This window comes from Primulina eburnea, chromosome 3 (assembly GCF_022965805.1).
Source record: "Primulina eburnea isolate SZY01 chromosome 3, ASM2296580v1, whole genome shotgun sequence".
Lineage (NCBI taxonomy): Eukaryota > Viridiplantae > Streptophyta > Magnoliopsida > Lamiales > Gesneriaceae > Primulina > Primulina eburnea.
In genome coordinates, this window is record NC_133103.1 from 49,656,583 (window position 1) to 49,682,683 (window position 26,101).

At 34.1% G+C, this 26,101-nt stretch overlaps 1 protein-coding gene and 1 pseudogene across 2 annotated transcripts; both read right to left on the reverse strand.

Moving 5' to 3' along the window:
• On the reverse strand, positions 1-25,686 carry LOC140827803 (germacrene A synthase-like). Of its 2 annotated transcripts, none has more exons than XM_073190652.1 (7): positions 25,570-25,686; positions 2,651-2,921; positions 1,665-2,040; positions 1,237-1,455; positions 932-1,070; positions 593-838; positions 1-373 (listed from the first exon to the last, which is right to left on the reverse strand). In XM_073190652.1, the coding sequence occupies exons 1-7, from the start codon at positions 25,663-25,665 to the stop codon at positions 68-70; spliced, it is 1,653 nt and encodes a 550-aa protein (XP_073046753.1). In that variant the 5' UTR covers positions 25,666-25,686; the 3' UTR covers positions 1-67. The 2 variants fall into 2 exon arrangements, with proteins under 2 accessions (XP_073046753.1, XP_073046754.1); XM_073190653.1 differs by lacking the exon at positions 25,570-25,686 and adding an exon at positions 3,849-4,008.
• Positions 20,601-22,754, reverse strand: LOC140828439 (germacrene A synthase-like; annotated as a pseudogene).
• Positions 25,687-26,101: the final 415 nt, after the last annotated feature.

Consider the following 26,101-nt stretch of genomic DNA (forward strand, 5'->3'; position numbering starts at 1 on the left):
TTTTAAAAAATAACACAAATAAAAGGATGTTTTTCTTGCAACACATAATGCAGAGTCGCAACATGATTTAAAATGTCTGAATCTTTAAAGGTTCAACAAACATGGCAACAATGAGGGGTTTTAAAACCTTTTCCGGTTCAGTATATCCATCTTCATAGTTCTTGTATGTTACATCTATAATCCTTGCCAAGTTGAGGATTATCAAAAGGACCTCTTTCGAACACGGAAATGGTTTCTTGAAATTCTCATTAATATCCTTCCATGCATCTACAACCATTTCTTCAATCTTATGTATTGCCTCTTCCATTGCCACACCATTTTCCTTAATGTAGGAGTCGATGCCGGTGGTTTTTTGGCCTCTTCCTTTCTCAATCTACAATAATATGATAATTAAATAAGTGGTTATGCAACGGAGTGATGATTATAACACACATACAGTACATTGGTTTATGAGGGAAAAATTTCTAAAGTATGTATTTGTGATACAATTAAAATAACAATTTATATTAATCATTTTCACAAATGAAGATATATTTGAAGTAATCAATTCTTACGGATTAGAAAGAATAATGGGAATCATGGTCATTTGTACCTTGTATGAACTTATATCATCGACTAATCTACAAATTTCTTGGCATGCTCTAAGCATCCTTGGCATCATATTTAGCCATTCGAACTCCCTCCCAGTGGCAAAATCCATTCCCATTAATGATCCATTCGAAAGAAGGTGGTAAGTGCAAGTTGTTAGAGCATTGCTAAGGTACTCGGAAAATGGTGGCAAATAACCTTCAATAAACCACTTGGCCTCGACATTGTAGCTCCTCACTTGTTCTTTCAACTAAATAACATAGTATCAAAATCCATGTTAATTATATGCTGATTAGATAAGAAGAAATGATTTATTTAGTCATTTGAAATGAAAAAATCATACTGCATTTATGGTATAGTCTACAACATAAGATCTTTCTTCTGTTGCTAATTCTTCCTTAAATTCTCCATAGAGTTTCAAGACGGCGGTATAAAGTGGTTTCATATATTCTGGTAGTAGATCAGCCTCTTTAAAATCCCACCTGAGACAAGCAACAATCAAAGCATGTGGAATAGTTGTTAATTTCAATCTTCAAACTCTTTTAGCCAACCACTGAGAAGTGGTTAAATGACTCAAAACTATAGACAATATGACCACATGAAGCAGATAAATTTATGTTTACAAGAGCTATTAGTGCTATTTTTTACCTTCGAATTGCCATAGTAAAGGCATCTAGTTCTTCAATTGTACCATAAGCATCAAATGTATCATCGATTAAAGATAACATTTTGATTATTTTTGCCAGCATGACACGACCGCGAGAATACCTAGGCAAATGATATGTTCCCACAGTCCAAAAATAGCACTCAACAAGTCTATCTCTAGCATAAGGAAGTTTAGACAAAAGGTTCATCTTTCTCCACCACCTGTAAAATAACAAGAATGAAGTAAAAGAAATGTATGCCGACTAAAATGCTAGTCTCGTTGTTATCTAGAACAGAATCACCAAAATGTTTAATATGTTATAAGATGACAAAACCTAAAGATTATATGTAACCGTAAAAATTTACCCTTCAAGAGTGAGATGACTCACTTTACTTTCCTCATTACTTTATGGACAACAAAGTAACATTACCTTGAGAGTTCACAGAGTTCTTGTTTGTGCAGCATTTGCACTGCATTATAGTCTAATTTGGCAAACTGGAGAAGCGATTCATCTCTAGAATATTCATCATCTTCATAGACAGAGATGTAATGATACGACTCAAATCTTTGATACCCATAATGTAACGGTTGCATGAGGGCATGTTCGACTTGTTTCTTGAGGGGTGGTTTGAGGTTTGGGGCCATAGACTTGAGACACTCAGTTGTGAAAACAAGTGCATCTTCGAGTATATCTTCATTGTGCTTTCTCAAATGTGCTGCTTCATACAAGCTCAACAAGCCCTTGACATCAGTTTTAAGCGACTCATCGAATTTTCCGGCGCTGTCTCTGAATTTGTTAAAAATTTCTGATCGAAACATAAATTACATTAATAGTTTTTGTTGATAATTGTCATATCTTTTAAAGATAATTGTCTCATATCCTCATCATGCTCGAGTTTGCATGATATAATCAAGACGGGACAATAAAAATACAATCCATTAGTATGTGTATTTTAATTTGCTTGTTTATCCTCTAAATCATTTAATTTCAGGCTAACTCTAATAACTTGATTCTCTTTTTCCTTTTCAAATAGTTTTCTGCTGGTGTGCGACGTGACATCATATATTGACACAGAGTTGTACATTACCAACAAGTCCAATGTCACATTAGCTATCTAAGAAAAATGGCTAAAAGTAAAAACTTTCAACTTATTGGACGAACTTTCAACTTATTGGACGAAGACCAAACTAAATTTTCCAATGCTTTAGATAAAACAATTTTATTAATGAATTTTGTAATTTTACCTAATAAAGATTAAATAATGTGGCACATTCCGTTCCATCCATGCTATAAAGAAAGTAAACTTTTCTTGTAAAAATGGAAAACATTTTCTATGTAAATTTTATAAGAGAGAAATTATTTTATTTTTATATTATAAAGGAATGTAAACACATGAGGGAGGTAATGACACATACCAGAAGTTAAGTGAAGTCCATGTTGCCTGAATAATCTAAAATGAAGTGAAACTGTGTTTAAGTCATAGGCTTCATCTTCGTAATTTGTACTTAGACCAAAATATTGCTCCAATTTTTGTTCAACTTCGTCTTCAAAGTGATAAGAAATGCCTAGGCGTTCGAGTTTATCGATCAAATTCATTGTGTCCACCACTTTACTCTCTGGATTTTTCAAATTAATCTTCACCTCATCTTTCAACAAATCGATTTTCTTGGAATATTTTTCTGCTATCTGCATAAATTTAATCAATTAATCCTTAGTTGCCTAGTAATTTTTATATATTTCATCAACTAGATTATATATTCATCAACTAAAAGTCATGTTACGGTTTCTCTTATGTCATAAACAATTATTACAACTTAATACTAACAATACAATATTTGCATGTACTTGTCAATTATAAAAAAACATAAGAAATAGAACCAAATTAATTACCTCATTATCACATGTAAACTTCAAGAGCCCTTTAATTTGATATGATAATATTAAATCAAGGAGCCTAAATTTCATACATAGAGAGCCATGCGACACGTTATTTATTGACTTTGGATATTTAAAATGCCAACCAGAAATTTTGCGGTATCTTGTCGGTTTATAATTTTATTATCTATTCCTGCATTGAAAAACTATATTATTTTGTTGTAACTGATAACTTTTGGATTAATAGGGTAATAAAATTTTGATAGAAAATGTTTCTTTTGTACGATTAAACACCTGAGTCATTGCACAAAAAGTTATACCTAATGCTAATGGAAATATTTCACTATTTTAAATATGCAGCTCAAGCGTCACATTTCTAAGTCTTTTCCGGAAGGGAAAATTATTTAGTAGTAAGCTCAAGTATCACGATTCGATTTCTCTTAAATAGAGCTAACTATTGAACCTCAATGTTCCCCTCCCAATAATTTAACTTATTTACATTCAATGAGAATCAAACATGTGACTCTAGATTTTGATATTAATTGTAGAACCGAGCGCTTGGCGTTTTATGAAAAGTTATAGTTAATGGTTACTGTGAAACTCCAATATTTTAAACAGTATAATAACTCAAATGTTACGTTACTGTTTCTCTTCTGACATGAATAATTATTACAACTTAAGAATAACAATACAATACATGCATGTAGTTGTCAGTTATAAAAACATATGAAATAGAACCAAATTACGCATGTAAACTTCAAGAACTGATCCCCCCATAGGCTTGGGGCAAAGTTGTCTATCGGGCGAACCATATCTTTTGAAATTTGAGCCATTTTTTCAGCGTGTATTATATATGTAATAGAAATAAATATTTAACAAATGAAGGATGTAGATGTGCTTGTATTTATATCATAATAATCAAGTCAACAAAAATTAATATTATATTATATCTTGAAAAAAAAAACATAATATTATATCAGGCGACATTACCTTCCATATCGTGGCTCATTTTCCACCATATATTTATCCCGAATCCCCACTTATATATGTGATTTTTTTGTTTTACATTTTTATGTTATTTAAAATTTAATATTTTGTATAATAATTTTTTTAAATAAAATGATATAATCATTTAAAAATACCAAAGTTTGAATAAAGATTAAAGAAAATATTTTTGTAGTTTAAAATTTTTTGAACAGTATATATGATAGCCGATAAAAGAAAAACACAAATTACTAAAAAAGTTTTTATAATATTTTTTGTTAAAAAAAATAAAGTACTTTATAATTTTAGAAGGATTTTGTTAGTATTTTAAAAAATTCATCATGACGCTAAAATTAATTATTCTAGGTGTCCTAAAATTATATAAGATAATATACATAGTATAGATAAGAAATGAAATATCTCTATCTCTATCGATATCTCTATCTCTATCCTATATTAAATGTTAGCGTAAAAGAGACGAAAAACTTGGTATGAAAGCACTTGTTAGCGTGTTCAAATCTGGCGCCTAATACATTTGAGTAAGGTATGTTATGAGATAGTCGTATGAAATCTTTATTTGTGAGACGGGTCAACTCTAACGATATTCACAATAAAAAGTAATATTTTTTCATGGATGAGCCAAATAAGAAATATGTCTCACAAAATACGATTCGTGAAACCGTTTCACACAAATTTTTGTCAACAAATTTTATTGATTTCGTTTCTCTCTCTTTTTTTATTCATTATTTTGAATTTGTAGTTTAGTCATTCACTCGTTATCACAATTATGGTATGAATTTCGTGTAAATATAATCAAATCATATTGTAATTAATAATAGTTTCAAAATGATTATAGTGAGTCGCTAATTTTTTTTTTATAAATTATGATATCACTTGTACATGAATATAAATTAAATTAATTAAAAAAAGTAAATAAGTGTAAACAGACGATAATAATTATTATGAGTGTGTTTAGATTTACCAAAATATGAATAGAAGATCTTCCTTTCCCACGATGAGTCCACGAGCTCGAATGTACATGGCCGACCAGTCAAAGAATGGAAACAAAATTGATAATTGTGCCAGCTGTTACCCATTTATTAATTAAATAATGGATTGGTCAATTTAATGTGTACAACGTTAATTTAATGGTAAAAAAATGTTGTACTATTAATTTTTCATGTTGATGATATTTTTTTTGAACTATTAAATAAAAATAATGAACAATATATGTGTTATAAAATATAGATTAATGGTTACTTGTTACCTCTCTACAAGAATCCCAGCCGAAAGTCTATGATGATGAAACCATTATTGTGATAAGACACACTAAAAATGAAAGGTCGCATGTGCATAACTTAAAAGAATTACATATCATATGAGACGGTTTCACATAACAATATCATGAGATATATCAATCTTATTCATAATTGTATTGAAAAGTAATGTTTTTAACATAAAAAATAATATCTTGCATGCTTTTTAAACAAATGTAAAAATGGTTGATATATTTCTTTGAATATGAAGATAACTGGGAACCAATGTATGAACATATTTTCTGCAAACCGAAAGGTGATATTAGAGATTTTGAATAATAGAGATTTTTTTGCACGCTTTATGTGTACTAGTAAAAGATGCAAATGCATTGCATGTGCTTTTATTATTTTTAATTTGATTAAATAATACTAAATAATTAACATGAAATTATTTTCGATTTAGAAAAATTGTTCGATTTAAAAGGGATGTTTTGTTTTGATTTTTTTATATTTAAAATATGGAGTGACTTGAAAAGATTTTTAGTAGAGTAAGAAGGGTAATTATGGAATTAAATATTTTGGTGTCCTCAAAGGTAGTTATTCTAAGGCCCTCACACTTAATATAATAGTATAGAAGTATAGATTATGTGATATTTTTGTTTTACATTTTTATGTTATTTAAAATTTAATATTTTAATACTAATTTTTTTAATAAAATGATATAATCATTTAAAAATACCAAAGTTTGAATAAAGATTAAAGAATTTTTTTTTTTGAAAGGGAATTTCATTAATCATACAAAGAATTACAATAATCATCTAAATGTTCAATCAAATCTGGCGGACTCTCCAAGAAAATCGAAGGACTAGCATATAGTTGAGCAGCTTTTGCTAACGCATCGGCTACACAATTTGCTTGTCTATATGCGAATTGAACTAGATTTTTATAATTTTTTTTGTTAAAAGAAAATAAAGTACTTTATAATTTTAGAAGGATATTGTTAGTATTTTAAAAAAATTCATCATGACACTAAAATTAATTATTTTAGGTGTCCTAAACTATATAAGATAATATATATAGTATAGATAAGAAATGAAATATCTCTATCTCTATCTCTATCCTGTATTAAAAGTTAGCGTAAAAGAGACGAAAAACTTGGTATGTTAGATACGGCCAATTTCACAGATTACATGCATTATGACTCCTTGTCAATTTTTACAATTATGATATTATCCATATTTTAATATAAATTATTTTAGTAAAAATAATAATTAATTAACTAGTTTCTATAATTCCTAGAAACTCTATTCACAACTGTATAAGCATGCAAGATAGTAATTTTTTTAAAAAATTATAGCTTCTAAATCTGAAATTTTTGTAATATTATTATTTAACAAATGTAAAAATTGTTGATATATTTCTTTGAATATGAAGATAACTGGGAACCAATGTATGAACATATTTTCTGCCAACCGAAGGTGAACATATTTTCTGCCAACCGAAAGGTGATAAAACACCTACTGATGGAATACAAACCGATAACATATAGAGAAAAATTTGTATGAGACGGTTTTACGGGTAGTATTTTGTGAGACAGGTCTATTATTTGGGTCATCTTGAAAAAGTATTACTTTTTATTGTGAATATTGGTAGGGTTGTATAGTTCTCGAATTCTGTACACGTATAACCCATGCATTTATTTAATTACTAAGTCATTTATTTAAGTTTAAATGAGCATTAGCCATGCATGACTTATTTAAATGCATTATTTTAAAATTATTTATGTTTATGCGATGCACGTTAAAATGTTTTTCAAGTGTCATATTTCAGGCGATTATTCGAGGCGGGATCGAGGAATAGAGATCGGTGACGAGTTTGGCAATTTTTAATATGTAGCATTTTATTTTAAGTTGAGGATGGGGCATTTTAAAATATTTACTAAGCTTTAGTATTTTTAAAAGCTTTATTTATTTATTTAGTGATTTTAGAATTTTTAAAGTTAGCATTATGTAGTTTATTTTGTTAAAGAGGAAAATTTTATAAAATTTAGTGTGTAATTATTTTAATTGAGGAGTTTGACTAAATTAGTGTGTGTTAACCTATAATTAGTATTTTAATTAGTTAATTTAGCTCTAATTTCTCCTAATTAAAAAAACACACACACGTTTTAATCACCCACACACACACACTTTTTCACACACTAGAAACCGTATAACACACACACACACAAGTTTCAATTCAGAATTTTATTATTTTGAGAGGGTAATATTAGGGTTCTTAGTCTTGAGAGCAGCAGCCCCTTCCCTCTGTAATTTCAACGATTTTTCGTCATTTTTGTGCAAGAAAAATCGAGCCACCATCGTCCCGGATCAGGCCTCACTCTGTCTCCGCTTCGATATCGCCGTATCGTGAGTTTTTCACATCAAAGGCACGTATATTCCGTTATTTCTGCATCGATCTTGTCATATTATGTGTTGTGTTATTTTTATGCGTAAAAATTTATGAGTGATGTTCATCGTTTGAGCAGAAAATGGTTTGGATCAGTTTTGAGATAAGTTTTAGATCTGGAAACTCGTTTTTGCTGCCTATTTTAAATACTGCGATTTTTAGGTCGTGATTCTTAGAAACCTTTCAACACAAAAATTGTAGATCTTTTCGACACCTTCGATTGGACAGTAAATTCGAAATATTTCGATACAAATTGAGTGAGTTATGGTGTTTTTCGTGGGACTGCTCAAGCTGCGTTTTTCAAAAAATGATGTATTGATGTGTTCTCGAGATTTTATTGTTGCAGGATTTGTTGGGATCGACGGGTGATCGTTGCTGCGTCTAGGTATGCTTAGTATGATGTTGGGTTGTTATTTGATAGATCGTTTAGTGTCGATAGGCACTCGAATACATTGGAAGTCGTAGAAATCGATTTGGTGTCAATTGCCACGTTTTTTAATTGTATGTGTCGTAGGGTGGATGTCGTTGCTTTGGGTGCTTGTACGAGTTCAGTTCAATGTTATGGAATTCTAGGATGGGTCTCGGGGTGTCGGTTCATGGTCCGTAAAATCGAGTCGAAGATGATAAGTTTTGCATGCACAGATTCTTCGTGAGTTCGTGACCAACGAAGGTACACAGACCCGGAAACGGACCCTAGCACGGGGTCCGTGTATTCATTTCTTCTTGAGTGTCCTTTTTGCGAGCTGACATGGACCCCCACACGGACCTGAGCACGGTGTCCGTGCCTTTGTTTTCTTCTCGATGTCAAGTTTGCGTACACACACGGACCTACACACAGACAAGGGCACGGGGCCTCCTTTTCTTCACGACACATTTCACCGCACGTACACGGACCCGGAGCCGGACCTGGGCACGCGGTCCGTGTGTTTGTTAATTGTCGAGTCATGGGAATTTTAGAACGTTCTAAGGAATCGAATGAGCTTGTAAGTAAGCATGATATTTACGTCTAAGTTATGCAAGTTAAAAATTTGAATTCATGTTAGTATGTGCAGCAGCGGCCCCAAATGAAATCCAACGAATCCCTCAATACCAAGTAAGTATGTTGACGTGCAAGAAAATATTTTCAAGTTTTTGAGGTATGCTAAATGTCTTGTGACCAATGTATGTATAGGGTTGGAAAGCGTTAGATCATGAACGGGGACCAACCCACCCCGTTAAAGCATGAACAAGTTTAGATTAGGATTGGAAAGCGTTAAATCATGAACGGGGACCAATCCGCCCGTTAAAGCATTAACGGGGATCTCATGTATGTGGCAGTGGATTCGTCCCTGTCAGCTCAGTACTGTGGTTTAATCTGATCAGACGATTTACGTTATGGGTCACTTGCTTTGAAACATGCCTCTATGCAAAATAATGAAGTTCACGTATGTTCAAGTATATACAAGAATGCAAGTATGTTTATGAAAGTTTTACGTTGTGGTACGTCTAAGTTATGTACGTATGTTTAAGTTTCGTGCAAGTTCAAGTTTCAAGTATGTATGTCTTATTTTAAAGTTGCATGTGGTTTTATTACGTATTATTCGTTACTCTCAGTTTATATGTGTTGAGTCTTTAGACTCACTAACTTGATCGATGCGGGTGAGGATGTTTATAAGGAGGCTAGGAGTGGAGACCAAGGAGCTGGCTTGGACTGAGCAGGAGGCTAAACCCGAAGACCGTCATGTTTTGAAGTTTTTATGCAATGCGCAAAATACCTTTATTTCAAGTTATAATTTATGATGTTTTTGAAACGAGTACGTTCTTTAGAAACTTATTTGACATCTTTTGTCGCAAATATTTTGGATGAACGGTATATTTTCATTGGATTTTGAAGGTTGAGTACTCCTTTAAGAAAATTTTTATTTTTTCCGCAAATTTTAAGTAGTAAAAGTACGGTACATTACAGTTGGTATCAGAGCCGTGTTCTTGTAAAGGGTTACGCCTACTGCCAGTCGCAAGAAGCTCACGAAGTCACACCTCAAGTCTGTAAGTTTACAGTTTTAAATGTATGTTATGTAGTAAGCATGAAGTTCTGATTTCATCATGTGCATATTTTTAAGTTCAAGTACGTGCATCTTATGTCATTGATATCATGTTCATGCATATGGGGTTTACGTGTTGGGTATTTGTTGGAACAGTATGCCTCCTAGACGTTTGATTAACCGGGAAGCTAGGAATGAGGATAGAGAGGCTCGTGAGGAGGGGATAGACGCTCCTCCTCCACAACCGCCAGACATACAGGCACAGATGCTTGCAGGAATGACGCAGTTCTTCGCACAGTTTGCGGGGAACCAGGCTACAGTTGATGCAGGGGCGAGGCCCCGACCTGAGGCGGTGTATGAAAGATTCAGGAGGATGAATCCGAAGGAGTTTTCGGGTACCACTGACCCGATGATAGCTGATGGATGGATTAATTCCATTGAGGTAATCTTTGATTTTATGTAACTGACCGATACAGATAGGGTCAGGTGTGCCACGTTCCTTCTGTCAGGGGACGCCAGATTATGGTGGGAGAGTGCGTCAGTGGCAGTCGACTTGCAGGTGTTGCCTTAAAATGGATTCAAGGAGGTCTTCTACTCCAAGTACTTCACTGAGGAAGTACGATCCGGATTGACGATGGAGTTTATGACGCTGCGACAGGGAGACAGTAGCGTGGTGGACTTTGTCAGGAAGTTCGAAAGGGGGTGTCACTTTGTACCTCTGATAGCTAATGATGCCCAGAGTAAGCTGAGGCATTTCATGGATGGATTGCGGCCGATCTTGCGCCGTGATATGAGAGTAGCTGGTGCTACTAGTTATGCAGTTGCCGTATCCAGGGCTCTGGTGGCAGAGCAGGATCATAGGGATATAGAGACAGAAAAACAGGGCAAGAGGCCCTATCAGGCCCCAGCGCAGCACCAACAACAACGACCTCAGTTTAAGAGGCCGTCTCAGGGGCCGCCAGGGAAGAAGCCATATCAGGGACCGCCAAAGGGCAAGGGTCCAATTCAGCAACAGGTGGCACCTCATAAGCCCGGAAATTTCCCGGTATGCCCTAAGTGCAACTGCCAGCATCCGGGGCAGTGCTTATATGGGTCAGACAAGTGTTTTAAATGTGGAGCTAGTGACCACATGCTGAAAGAGTTCCCACAGTGGAAGCAGCCAACTCAGGGCAGAGTGTTCGCCATGCATGCACAAGAGGCGAACCCAGACACGACTTTACTGACCGGTAAACTTTTCTACCTGAGCTCAGTATTATTTTTCCTTGCATGTTGGAATTTTGTTTGAGATTATTAATGTGATAGCGATATTTTGAGTAACTTGGAGTATTGATTTCTTCTATGCTTAAGGTTAATATTAGTAATTTGGGATATAAGTTTGTGTTGTGCTAACGTCTCTGAGGAAATATTTTCATTAAGAGAATAGCCACCCGGTCCCTGATAGATTCAGGAGCCACCTGTTTATTTATCTCGGAAACGTTCGCTAGTCACTTGGATATCAAGACCATTGTACTCGACATGAATTATTCAGTGACAATCCCTTCAGGGGAAGAATTATCAGCTACTAGTGTGGTCAGAGACATCGATCTGGAATTACACGACCACCTAGTGTATGCCGACTTGATCGTCTTATCCATGCCAGAGTTCGATATCATTCTGGGAATGGACTGGCTGACGAGGAACAGAGTCTTGATTGATTTTCAGAAGAGATCCGTTTTGGTTAGACTGGTGGGCATGGAGCAGTTTCTGTTTGAACCATCCAGATGGATAAGTTTCCCTCGCATGATCTCATGCACGCAGGCTCAGAGACTTATTTCTAAGGGGTGTCAGGCCTTCTTGGCCAGCGTTATTTTCTGCACTTGACGTGCCCACTCTGTCGGTATCAGATGTGCCAGTAGTCAGAGACTTCCCAGACATCTTTCCTGACGACGTTATAGGTCTTCCACCAGAGAGAGAGATGGAGTTTGCAATTGAGCTCATTCCAGGCACAGCGCCAATATCTAAGGCCCCGTATCGATTAGCTCAAGCGGAGATGTTAGAACTCAAGCAACAGATTCAGGAGCTTCTCGACAAGGAATTTATCCGCCTCAGTTTCTCACCATGGGGCGCACCAGTGCTTTTTATAAAGAAGAAAGATGAAAGTATGAGGTTGTGCATCGATTATCGAGAGTTAAACAAGGTAACGATAAAGAACAAGTACTCACTTCCTAGGATCGAAGACTTGTTTGATCAATTGCAGGGAGCTACAGTGTTCTCTAAGATAGATCTTCGATCAGGGTATCACCAGCTGAAGGTGAAAGATGCAGATGTGCACAAGAGAGCCTTCAGGACCAGGTATGAGAATTACGAGTTCTAAGTGATGCCATTCGGACTGACGAATGCACCAGCAATCTTCATGGACCTCATGAACCTAATATTTCAGCCCTACCTTGATCAGTTCGTCATAGTGTTCATTGACGATATTCTTATTTACTCGAAGAGTCATAAGTAGCACAGTCAACACTTAAATAAAGTTTTCAAGACCTTGCAGAGTCGCAATTTATTTTCGAAACTCAGTAAGTGCGAGTTTTGGTTGGAGAAGGTGGCGTTTTTGGGTCACATAATATCTAGCAGTGGGATCGAGGTGGATCCAGCCAAGGTAGCAGCCGTTAAAGAATGGGTTGAGCCGAAGAATGCATCAGAAATCCGCAGTTTTCTTGGTTTAGCCGGTTACTACCGTAAGTTTATTCAGGGGTTTTCGTCCATAGCAGTGTCACCCACTTCACTGACCAAGAAAAATGCTAAGTTTGTGTGGAGTGGCGAGTGCCAAAAGAGTTTCGATACTTTGAAGCAAGCTCTTATTTCAGCGCCAGTATTAGCCATGCCGACAAGGCAAGGTTACTTTGTGCTATACACCGATGCATCCAAGCTCGGGTTAGGCGCAGTATTGATGCAGCAGAGTCGAGTTATAACTTATGCTTCCATACAGTTGAAGGTGCATGAAAAGAACTACCCGACTCACGACCTTGAGTTAGCAGCCGTTTTCTTCGCGTTAAAGATTTGGAGACACTACTTGTATGGCGAGAAATGTCAGATATTCACTGACCACAAGAGTCTCAAGTATTTCTTCACGCAGAAGGATCTGAACATGAGGCAGAGACGGTGGTTAGAGTTGGTGAAAGACTACGACTGCAAGATTAGCTACCATCCGTGAAAGGCTAATGTTGTCGCAGACGCCTTAAGCAGGAAAGTGGCAATTGTAGCACAGTTGTCGGTACAGAGACCTCTTCAGTCTGAAATTCAGAGGTCTGGATTAGAGGTTTATCGCAAAGGCAGAGCTCCAAGGCTGTCTAATCTGACAGTCCAATCTTCCTTGCTAGACCGTATTCGGACAGGACAGCCTTCAGATAAGCAGTTGCAAAAATGGAGGCTGAAGGATGAAGCCAAAGGCAGTGTACTCTACCCAGTGTCAGATGGTATTGTGAGATACAGGGACAGAATGTGGGTGCCTAGTGTTGATTCGATCAGATAGGACATTCTGACAGAGGCACACGCATCACCGTATTGCATTCACCCAGGAGGTACCAAAATGTACAAAGACTTGCAGATTTTGTATCGGTGACCAGGGATGAAGCGAGACATCCGCAGATTCGTGTCTGAATGCCTCACTTGCCAGCAGGTGAAGACAGAACATCAGAGGCCAGGAGGAATGCTTAAGCCACTCCCTATCCCCGAGTGTAAATGAGAAAATATTACAATGGACTTTGTGGTTGGTCTGCCGAGTTCAGTCAGAGGATTCAATGCCATTTGGGTTATAGTGGACCGACTCACCAAGTCAGCGCACTTTTTGCTAGTGAAGACGACTTTCTCCATGATGCAGTATGCAGAGCTCTATAACAGGGAGATAGTTCGGTTGCATGGGACCCCAGTTTCGATCGTGTCCGACAGGGACCCGAGATTTATATCGTCCTTTTGGAAGAGCTTACGTGCAGCCATGGGGACGAAGTTGCTTTTCAGTACCGTTTTTCACCCGCAGACAGATGGCCAGTCTGAGCGAGTGATTCAAATTTTGGAGGATTTACTACGAGCCTGTATGATCGATTTCTAGGGGACTTGGGAATCGAAGTTACCTCCAGTGGATCTTACATACAACAACAGTTTCCAATCATCGATAGGTATGGCTCCCTATGAGGCGTTGTATTGTATGGAAGGAAGTGCAGATCACCAATTCATTGGGATGAGGTTGACGAGAGAGCAGAACTTGGTCTAGAGATAGTTCAGCAGACTGCAGATGTGGTGGTCAAGAATCGAGACAGAATGAAGACTACCCAAAGTCGCCAAAAGAGCTATGCCGATAAGAGGAGAAGAGATCTGGAGTTTTCCGTAGGTGATCACGTCTTCGTGAAGATAGCACCCATGAAGGGTGTTACGAGATTTGAGAAGAAAGGCAAGCTTAGTCCTAGGTTTATTGGACCGTTTGAAATTCTGGACAGAGTTGGATCACTAGCTTATCGTGTTGCCATTCCGTCGAATCTGGCCGGGGTACACAATGTATTCTATGTCTCGATGCTGAGGAAGTATCTAGCTAATCCTTCGCATGTTCTGAGCTATGAGCCGTTGCAACTTGCTCCAGATCTGTCATATGAGGAAAGACCCATCCAAATCTTAGACAAACTGGAGCGTAGACTTCGGAACAAGGTGACTAAGCTGGTAAAAGTCAAGTGGCTGAACCAATCAGTGGAGGAAGCCACTTGGGAGTCAGAGGCGGACATGAGGATTCGCTACCCGGAGTTGTTCGATAAGATTTAATTTCAAGGACGAAATTTTTTTTAGAGGGGGAGGAACTGTAGTGTCCGAATTCTGTACACGTATAACCCATGCATTTATTTAATTATTAAGTCATTTATTTAAGTTTAAATGAGCATTAGCCATGCATGACTTATTTAAATGCATTATTTCAAAACTATTTATGTTTATGCGATGCACGTTAAATTGTTTTTCAAGTGTCATATTTCAGATGATTATTCGAGGCGGGATCGAGGAATAGAGACCGGTGACGACTTTGGAAATTTTTAATATGTGGCATTTTATTTTAAGTTGAGGATGGGAAATTTTAAAGGATTTACTAAGCTTTAGTATTTTTAAAAGCCTTATTTATTTATTTAGTGATTTTAGAATTTTAAAGTTAGCATTATGTAGTTTATTTTTTTAAAGAGGAAAATTTTATATAATTTAGTGTGTAATTATTTTAATTGAGGAGTTTGACTAAATTAGTGTGTGTTAACCTTTAATTCGTATTTTAATTATTTAATTTATCTATAATTTCTCCTAATTAAAAACACACACACACGTTTTAATCACCCACACACACACACTTTCTCACACACTAGAAACCGTATAACACACACACATGTTTCAATTCAGAATTTTATTATTTTGAGAGGGTAATATTAGGGTTCTTAGTCTTGAGAACAGCCGCCCCTTCCCTCTGTAATTTACAACGAGTTTTCGTCATTTTTGTACAAGAAAAATTGAGCCACCATCATCCCGGATCAGGCCTCACTCCGTCTCCGCTTCGATATCGCTGTATCGTGAGTTTTTCACAATAAAAGCACGTATATTCTGTTATTTCTGCATCGATCTTGTCATAATATGTGTTGTGTTATTTTTATGCGTAAAAATTTATGTGTGACGTTCGTCGTTTGAGCAGAAAATGGTTTGGATCAGTTGTGAGATAATTTTTAGATCTGGAAACTCGTTTTTGCTGCCTCTTTTAAATACTGTGATTTTTTGGTCGTGATTATGAGAAAAATTTCAACATGAAAATTGTATAAATTTTCGATACCTTCGATTGGACAGTAAATTAGAAATATTTGTGTACAAATTGAGTGAGTTATGTTGTTTTTCGTGGGGCTGCTCAAACTACGTTTTTCAGAAAATGATGTATTGATGTGTTCTCGAGATTTTATTGTTGCAGGCTACGTTGGGGATTGACATGTGATCGTTGCTGCGTCTAAGTATGCTTAGTATGATGTTGGGTTGTTATTTGATAGGTCGTTTAGTGTCGATAGGCAATCGAATACATTGGAAGTCGTAGGAATCGATTTGGTGTCAATTGCCACGTTTTTTAATTATCGGTGTCGTAGGGTGGACGTCGTTGATTTGGGTGCTTGTACGAGTTCGGTTCAATGTTATGGAATGCTAGGATGGGTCTCGGGGTATCCGTTCATGGTCCGTACAATCGAGTCTAGGATGATAAGTTTGGCATGCACAGATTCTTCGTGTATTCGCGTCCAACGAGGGTACACGGACCCTGGCACGGGGTCCGTGTCTTCGTTTCTTCTTGAGTGTCCTTTTTGCGAGCTGACACGGACCCCCACACGGACTTGAGCACGGGGTCCGTGCCTTTGTTTTCTTCTCGGTGTCAAGTTTGCGTACACACACGGACCAGGACACGGGGTCCGTGCCCCCCCTTTTCTTCACGACACATTTCACCGCACGGACACGGAGCCGGAGCCGGACCTGGGCACGGGGTCCGTGTGTTTGTTATTTTGGGAAAAATTTTATAGTATGCTTTGAGGTCTGATGTCATGGTTTAGTACAATGATTTACAAGGTCGAGTCATGGGAATTTTAGAACTTCCTAAGGAATCGAATGAGCTTGTAAGTAAGCATGATATTTACGTCTCAGTTATGCAAGTTAAGCATTTGAATTCATGTTAGTATGTGCAGCAGCAGCCCCAAATAAAATCCAACAAATCCCTCAACGTCAAGTAAGTATGTTGACGCAGGAAAATATTTTCAAGTTTTTGAGGTATGCTAAATGTCTTGTGACCAATGTATGTATGGGGTTGGAAAGCGTTAAATCATGAACGGGGACCAGATGAACGGGTTTAGATCAGGATTGGAAAGCGTTAAATCATGAACGGGGACCAATCCGCCCGTTAAAGCATGAATGGGGATCTCATGTATGTGGCAGTGAATTCGTCTCTGTCAGCCCAGTACTGTGGTTTAGTCTGATCAGGCGATTTATGTTATGGGTCATTTACTTTGAAACATGCCTCTACGCAAAATAATGAAGTTCACGTATGTTCAAGTATGTACAAGCATGCAAGTATGTTTATGAAAGTTTTACGTTATGGCACGTCTAAGTTATGTACGCATGTTCAAGTTTCGTGCAAGTTCAAGTTTCAAGTATGTATGTCCTATTTTAAAGTTGCGTGTGGTTTTATTACGTCTTATTCGTTACTCTCAATTTATATGTGTTGAGTCTTTAGACCCACTAGACTTGATCGATGCAGGTGAGGATGTTTATAAGGAGGCTAGTGGTGGAGACCAAGGAGCTGGCTTGGACTGAGCCGGAGGCTAAACTCGAGGACCGTCATGTTTTGAAGTTTTTATGCAATGCGCAAAATACCTTTATTTCACGTTATGATTTATGATGTTTTTGAAACGAGTACGTTCTTTAGAAACTTATTTGACATCTTTTGTCGCAAAGATTTTGGATGAACGGTATATTTTCATTGGATTTTGAAGGTTGATTACTCTTTTAAGAAATTTAATTTTTCCGCAAATTTTTGAGTAGTAAAGTACAGTACGTTACAGGTTGATCCGTCTCACAGATAAAGATTCGTGATACCGTCTCACAAAAGAACTATTCTAACATATATGTTGGTTAATCAGATGAGAAGTGATTCGATTCAATATAAAATATGGATTGAATATAATTTACTTTTAATGTGAGAAATATATTTATGCTGAAGGTGTATTGTTTAATTTTATATTGGCATGATATATGTGTTTAATATATCTTTGTATATATGAATTAAATCGTGTTCATTACATATAGTTCTAATGATGATCAAACGCAGAGAAAAATTTATGCTTACACGAGCAGGCTATAAAAATTAGGCTCCCACGTGTATTATCACAGATAGAGAGAGCATGAAAAAAGTTATGAGAGAAATGTTTTTGAAATTATTATCTTTGTAATATTAATTACAATATAGTGGAAATTTGTATCGGTGACAAGTGAACGTAACTCTTACATTGAGAATGAATCATTATAAATCTCGTGTGTTTAAAAATTCCAAAGTTTGAATAAAGATTAAAGAAAATATTTTAGTAGTTTAAAAGTTTTTGAACAGTATATCACTACTATATTAAATGTTAGCCTAAAAGAGACGAAAAATTTGGTAAGTTTGGTACCGCCAATTTCACAGATTGCATGCATTGACTCCTCGTCAATTTGTATAATTATGAGATTGCATGCATTGACTCCTCGTCAATTTGTATAATTATGATATTATCTACACAGATTGCATGCATTGACTCCTCGTCAATTTGTATAATTATGATATTTTATATATATATATATATATATATATATATATATATATATATATATATATATATATATATAAATATAAATTAATCTAATTAAATATAATAATTAAATAAAATAATTTTTTTAAAAAAAAAAATCGACTGCATGCACATAGATGGTAGTTTTTATAATTCTTAGAAACTCTATTCACGCACAAATTGATGCAAGCATGCAAGATTGTGGTTAAATACGTAAAACTACATGTGATCATCATCTTGAATTTTAAAATCTCCGTGTTACTAATTATTAATGAATGATATCTATTAAATTTTATTCAGTAACTATATAAACGATTTGAATTTTGTAATTCTTAAAAATTTATTATAGTTAATGTGAATTTTTTTAATTTTTTTTTAAAAAATTATAGCTTCTGAATCTGAAATTTTTGTGATATTATTATTTAACAAATGTAAAAATATAAATATGAAGATAGAGTGAGCATGAAAAAGGTTCTGAGAGACATGTTTTTGAAATTATTATCTTTGTTATATTAATTACAATATAATATCGCTATGGGAATTAAGACTGATACTCTCTTCCTAACACAATTTTGAGGTCGATAAAATATTGGAACGTGCATGATCCTCTAAATTTAATGACTCCCTATTTTTATGTTCTATAAGAAAATAATTAGTGTGCCTCCAATAGATGATAAGCCTACTAGTTTAATAAACTTTACCATCTTGCATGTGATTAGAGGATTAGGGCTGCAGTTAGGCCGGCAATTTAAGATGTACAGGTAGGCTCTACGCAATTTAAGAAGCTGAATAATTTTGATAATGTTGTGATTATTTTCTTATAATTTATAGATTTAATGACACAATATGATAAGTTTTTCGGTATCGCATTTTATTCAAATGAACCTAGCTCCTTTGTGTATTATGGACACATGCATGTCTTTAGTGTCAGGCCCCGAGACCGAAGTGTATGATCCGATATTGTTTAACAATGTAACATTGTAAACAGTAAGCATTTTTTTACAGGAGTGAAATATATAGGTTATTAATGACTTGTTGACTAAATATAAATATTACATAGGCCATCACTACGTAGTAGAGTTAGAAATATATCATGTGGATGATGAAACTAAATAATATTAAACAAACAAAACTTTGTAAGAAAAATTATGGGACTGAAGAAAAATATTTTTTTATATAATTTTAAGCATAAAAACTATTGGTGTTTTATGTATGAATAACATAACATTTCTCACGAAATTCGAGAAAAAATGCACAAAAAATCTTTCAAAATATATTATCCTTTCCTCTAAAGCTCTGTATCCTTCAATGATGTTTTCATGTGTTCTAGATAGACAAAGCGTTTGCACAATTTCGTCAGAATACGGGCCCGAATCTTAAATTTGATCTTTAGTTCTATTATCTTCAGAAAATATGACGCTAAACCGAAGGATTTGAATGAAAAACGATACTAGAAAAAATAAAATTCATACCATGATCATTGTATTTATACAATGACAAGGAATCTAAAATGAACATAAAAACAAAAAAAAAAAGAGTTGTTGAAAATTTGAAAGACAAAATACTAGGAATACTAACTGTGAAAGCTTGATAGAAATTTGACTAGCTAGAAAGACTTTGCAGTGTTTGGTGGAAGTAGAGTTGAATTGTTTTTTTCTCATTTGTTTATGCCGATGTTTTTGTTTCATTTAAGGGGACTTCCCCACTTCTTCCATGATCTTAATACACGATCTCCAATGTTTCACGTCGTTGCATGTGGGCTTCATGGCCACATACTTTTTCAATATTTCAACCAATTAGCCATTTAAAATATTTTATTCTAATGGGCCAATATTTTTTTTCTAATTTGTTGGCGTTCATTCACACTTTCTTGGGCCAATAATTTATTTTTGGTGCAAAAAAATATCACTGCAGGCATTGGCCTATTGGGCCAAAAATTCATGTGTATAATCTTTTTAACAAAACAAAATCATTTTCATTTTTATTTAATTAATCATTTGGCCCACAACAACTTTAGGGAATTGAGCCACTAGAATGATTAAAGAAATATCAAATTTGTAAATGTGGTGGACTATGATTAAAATTTGATACATATATATATAGAGGATAAAAACCATAAAAATACAAATACACACTAAAATTTTCATAATATAAATGTGTATAGTTTCAAGTTTGACGCGACAACTTAAAAATATATAACGTACATGGGAGAAATTGATCACTCATTGTTTTACATTTATTGAAAGATAACATTCTTGATCAAACATATATATATATATATTACAGAAACAAACATCCCCACAAAAAACTTTAAAAAATAACAGATAACATTCTTGATCAAACATATATATTACAGAAACAAATATCCCCACAAAAAACTTTAAAAAATAACACAAATAAAAGGATGTTTTTCTTGCAACACTTCATGAGTCGCAGCATGATTTAAAATGTCTGAATCTTAAAGGGTTCAACAAATATGGCAACAATGAGGGGTTTAAAACCTTTTCCGGTTCAGTATATCCATCTTCATAGTTCTTGTATATTACATCTACCATCCTTGCCAAGTTGAGGATTATCAAGAGGACAGCTTTTGAACACGGAAATGGTTTCTTGAAATTCTCATTAATATCCTTCCATGCACCTACAACAATTTCTTCAATCTTATGTATTGCCTCTTCCATTGCCACACTATTTTCCTTAATGTAGCAGTCGATGCCGGTGGAATTTTGGCCTCTTATTTTCTCAATCTACAATAATATGATAATTAAAATAAGTGGTTATGCTCTAAACGGAGTGATGATTATAACACACAAACAGTACATTGGTTTATGAGGAAAAAATTTCTAAAGTATGTATTTGTGATACAATTAAAATAACAATTTATATTAATCATTTTCACAAATGAAGATATATTTGAAGTAATCAATTCTTACGGATTAGAAAGAATAATGGGAATCATGGTCATTTGTACCTTGTATGAACTTATATCATCGACTAATCTACAAATTTCTTGGCATGCTCTAAGCATCCTTGGCATCATATTTAGCCATTCGAACTCCCTCCCAGTGGCAAAATCCATTCCCATTAATGATCCATTCGAAAGAAGGTGGTAAGTGCAAGTTGTTAGAGCATTGCTAAGGTACTCGGAAAATGGTGGCAAATAACCTTCAATAAACCACTTGGCCTCGACATTGTAGCTCCTCACTTGTTCTTTCAACTAAATAACATAGTATCAAAATCCATGTTAATTATATGCTGATTAGATAAGAAGAAATGATTTATTTAGTCATTTGAAATGAAAAAATCATACTGCATTTATGGTATAGTCTACAACATAAGATCTTTCTTCTGTTGCTAATTCTTCCTTAAATTCTCCATAGAGTTTCAAGACGGCGGTATAAAGTGGTTTCATATATTCTGGTAGTAGATCAGCCTCTTTAAAATCCCACCTGAAACAACCAAAAATCAAAATAACAATCAAAGCATGTGAAATAGTTAAGTTATAAATTTCAATCTTCCAACTCTTTTAGCCAACCAATGAGAAGTGGTTAAATAACTCAAAACTATAGACACTATGACCACATGAAGCAGATAAATTCATGTTTACAAGAGCTATTAGTGCTTTCTTTTACCTTTGAATTGCCATAGTAAAGGCCTCTAGTTCTTCAATTGTACCATAAGCATCAAATGTATCATCGATTAAAGATATCATTTTGATTATTTTTGCCAGCATGACTCGACCGCGAGAATACCTAGGCAAATGATATATTGCCACAGTCCAAAAATAGCACTCAACAAGTCTATCTCTAGCATAAGGAAGTTTAGACAAAAGGTTCAGCTCTCTCCACCACCTGTAAAATAACAAGAAGTAAACCAAATTATGCCCCGATTAAAATTCTAGTCTAGTTGAGCTCTAGAACACAATCACCAAAATTTTAATATGCTATAAGATGACAAAACCTATAGATTATATATAACTGTAAAAAATTTCACTTCAAAAGTGAGATGGCTGTCTTTACTTTCCTCATTACTTTACGAACAACAAAGTAACATTACCTCGAGAGTTCAGAGAGTTCTTTTTTGTGGAGCATTTGCACTGCATTATAGTCTAATTTGGCAAACTTGAGAAGTGATTCATCTCTAGAATATTCATCCTCTTCGTAGACAGAGATGTAATGGTATGACTCAAATCTGTGATTCCCAAAATGTAACGGTTGCATGAGGGCATGTTCGACTTGTTTCTTGAGGGGTGATTTGAGGTTTTGGGCCATAGACTTGAGACACTCAGTTGTTCAAACAAGTGCATCTTCGAGTATATCTTCATTGTGCTTTCTCAAATGTGCTGCTTCATACAAGCTCAACAAGCCCCTCACATCAGTTTTAAGCGACTCATCGAACTTCCCATCGCTGCTTCTGAATTTGTTAAAAATTTCCGATCGAAACATAAATAATAGTAATTATCGTTTCGAGAATTATGATATCTTCAAATATAATTGTCCCATTATGCTCGAGTTTGCATGATATAATCAAGATGGGACAATAAAAATACAACCCATTAGTTGACGTATTTTAATTTGGTTGTTTATCCTCTAAATTGGTTTAAGTTCAAGTATAATAAATTAATTGATTTCGTTTTTCCTTTTCAACTAGTTTTCTGCTACGTGTTATTGCATAGCAGAAATCGACACAAAGTTGTACATTACCGTGAGTCAAGAAAAATGCATAAAAGTAAAAACTTTCAACTTATTGGCCGACTAAGAAAAACTAAATTTTTCAATACATGAGACCGAAAACAATTTATAGAAATAATTTTGTAATTTTATCTAATCAAGTATATATAAAGAAACTAAACAATTTCTTGTAAAAATGGGAAACATTTTCTATGTAAATTTTATAAGAGCTAGAGAAATTATTAATTATTTTTATATTAGAAAGGAATGTAAACACATGAGGGAGGTATTGACACATACCGGAAGTTAAGTGAAGTCCATGTTGCCTGAATAATCTAAAATGAAGTGAAACTGTGTTTAAGTCATAGGCTTCATCTTCGTAATTTGTATTCAGACCAAAATATTGCTCCAATTTTTGTTCAACTTCGTCTTCGAAGTGATAAGATATGCCAAGGCGTTCGAGTTTATCGATCAAATTCATGGTGTCCACCATTTTACCCTCTGGATTTGTCAAATTAATCTTCACCTCATCTTTCAACAAATCGATTTCCTTGGAATATTCTTCTTCTACCTGCATAAATTTAATCAATTAATATTTAATTTCCTAGTAATTTTTATATAAATTCATCAAGTAGATTATGTGTACTAAATGTTGCAACAGAAAATTTTGTACAAGAACCCTTTAATATGATAATATTAAATTAAGTGATCAGCCTAAAATTTCATACTTACCGTCATGCATGAAACTTAATTTAATATGATAATATTAAATTAAGTGAGCCTATTTCTTATGTACTAGATTATTTGGGTCAATCATGAATATATTATTTATTGACTTTGGATATTTAATATGACAACTAGAAATTTTGCGGTATCTTGTCAGTTTATATTTTTAGCTATTCCTGCATTGGAAAACCATATTATTTTGCTGTTATTTATAACTTTTTGATTAATAGGGTAATAACATTTTGATAATGGTCATGTCTCGTGTCGAGTGACAATTAAAATGTCTCTTCTTTATGATCAAACACTTAGTCATATTGTACAAAAAGTTATACCTAATGCTAATGATACAACTTCAATCTTTTAAATATCATAGCAGCTCAAGCGTCACGTTTCTAATTCTCTTCCAGAAGGGACAATTATTGAGCAGCAAGCTCAAGTATCACGATTCGATTTCTCTCAAATAGAGGTAATTATTGAACCTCAATGTTCCCCTCCCAATAATTTAACTTATTTACATTCAATAAGAATCAACACATGTGACTCTAGATTTTGATACTAATTGTAAAACTGAGCGCTTGACGTTTTACGAAAAGTTATAGTTAGTGGTTATTGTGCAACTCCAATATTTTAAACAGTGTAATAACTCAAACGTCATGTTACGGTTTCCAGGGGCGGAGCCAGGATTCAAAATTACCTGAGGCTGACTCCGTTCCATGCTGTATTTAATAAAATAAATAAATAATTAAAAATTTTAAAATAAAAAATATGTAAATATTGACTTCATAAAAACATAGAACAAGAGTATTTAATATTTAATACTTTCAAAAACATGGAGATAAAACACTACTGAAGTTGTGTTCATCGATTCTTTTTAAAATAAAACTCATTAATTATTAAATCGTTATCAATTTTTTAACCAAAAAAAATTACCAGGATTAAATAATATCACTTTAGTTTAACTTATTATTAATTTATTGTGCCGTCTATACCATAAAATATCACTTTAGTTTAATTTATTATGGCTAACTGAATCAAATCAACATTACCAGCACTAAATAATTGTTACTTTAATCTAATAAACCTAAAACAATTATAATTATTCCAAAATAATTCCGAATTTAAAATTTGAAATCTTAAGTCATAATATATTAAAATATAAAATTTTTTACAGCCTTATAAATTCAAAAATCTCATTTACATAATTCTGAATTTTTTAAAAATTCCTACAAAATTCCATAAATTTGCATTTATATTTTCTATAGCATCTAAACATCAAAATAATAACTAATCAACACTAAAAATCGACATTCTCCAATATAAAATCTGGAAAATCGAAATAATGCTCAAATAAATTCCAAAAAATTATCAATACCATAAATCGGCTCAAATATAGTAACTACAATCAACAATTTAATATATATCAACTATCAAAATTCAAAAAAACCACAATACCCAAATTTCGAAACACTAAAATCTGAAATTACCTTTAAAATTCGAAATCTAACTAAGAACAATAAGAACGAGCTGTAGAATGTCTAACACTTAGATTTTCTCATTATTTTTAGTGAAAACGGCGACCGATGGGCGACGGCTGATTTCAAGACGACAAAGAAACTTCGAAAATTTGGTATTAAAAGAAAGCTTATGTCATGGGCTTTCCGAATCTATAATCGATTTTGAAAACTGACGACCGATGATGAAGTTACGGTCATTTGAAGTAATGAAAATTATAATAGTTTGAGAGAGAAGAATAGAAATGACGCAGCACAGAAGTGAAAGAGATGGAAAAAATAAATTGGACATTAAGATTAATCAACAAAATTTTAAAAAAAACATATTAATTTTTTTTAAAAGAAAAATAGATGGGGCTGGAGCCCAACCCAGCCCCACATATAACTCCGCCCATGACGGTTTCTCTTCTGACATAGACAATTATTAAAACTTAAGAATAACAATACAATATATGCATGTACTTGTCAGTTATATAAAAAACATAAGAAATATAATCGAATTACCTCATTATCACATGTAAACTTCAAGAACTGATCCCCCCATAGGCTTGGAGCAAAGTTGTCTATCGGGCGAACCATATCTTTTGAAATTTGAGCCATTTTTTCAGTGTGAATGATATATATAATAGAAAGAAATATTTGACAAAAAAGAAGGATGCAGATTTGCGTCTATTTATAGAATAATAATCAAGTCAACAAAAATTAATATTATATTATATCTTGAAAAGAAATCTATAATCTTATATCCCGAATCCGCACTTTGGGAACCTCACTCCACCTCAATTCTTTGTCCATTTTCTTTACAATTATTCTTTATATTATAATTTCATTCTTTAATTGATTAGACTGCAATTCCAAATGAGATTTTTTTAACAATATTACGTTTTAACATGAGAAAATCTTAAGATGACACGCATTAATTCTAAGAATATTTTTTTTAAATACTTTAAACTTGGAACTCGATGGTTATTGAATATTAGGGATTTTTTGCACGCTTTATGTGTATGTATGTGATATATTTGTTTTACATTTTTTT

What these genes read in the sequence shown, in the direction of transcription:
- LOC140827803 (XM_073190652.1), bottom strand. Translation starts at nt 25,665, where the DNA reads ATGGCTCAAATTTCAAAAGATATGGTTCGCCCGATAGACAACTTTGCT. An exon ending in GAACTCTGTGAACTCTCAAG is followed by an intron (nt 1,456 to 1,664) that starts GTAATGTTACTT and finishes GTTATTTTACAG; the next exon opens with GTGGTGGAGAAAGATGAACC. An exon ending in TAGACTATACCATAAATGCA is followed by an intron (nt 839 to 931) that starts GTATGATTTTTT and finishes TATGTTATTTAG; the next exon opens with TTGAAAGAACAAGTGAGGAG.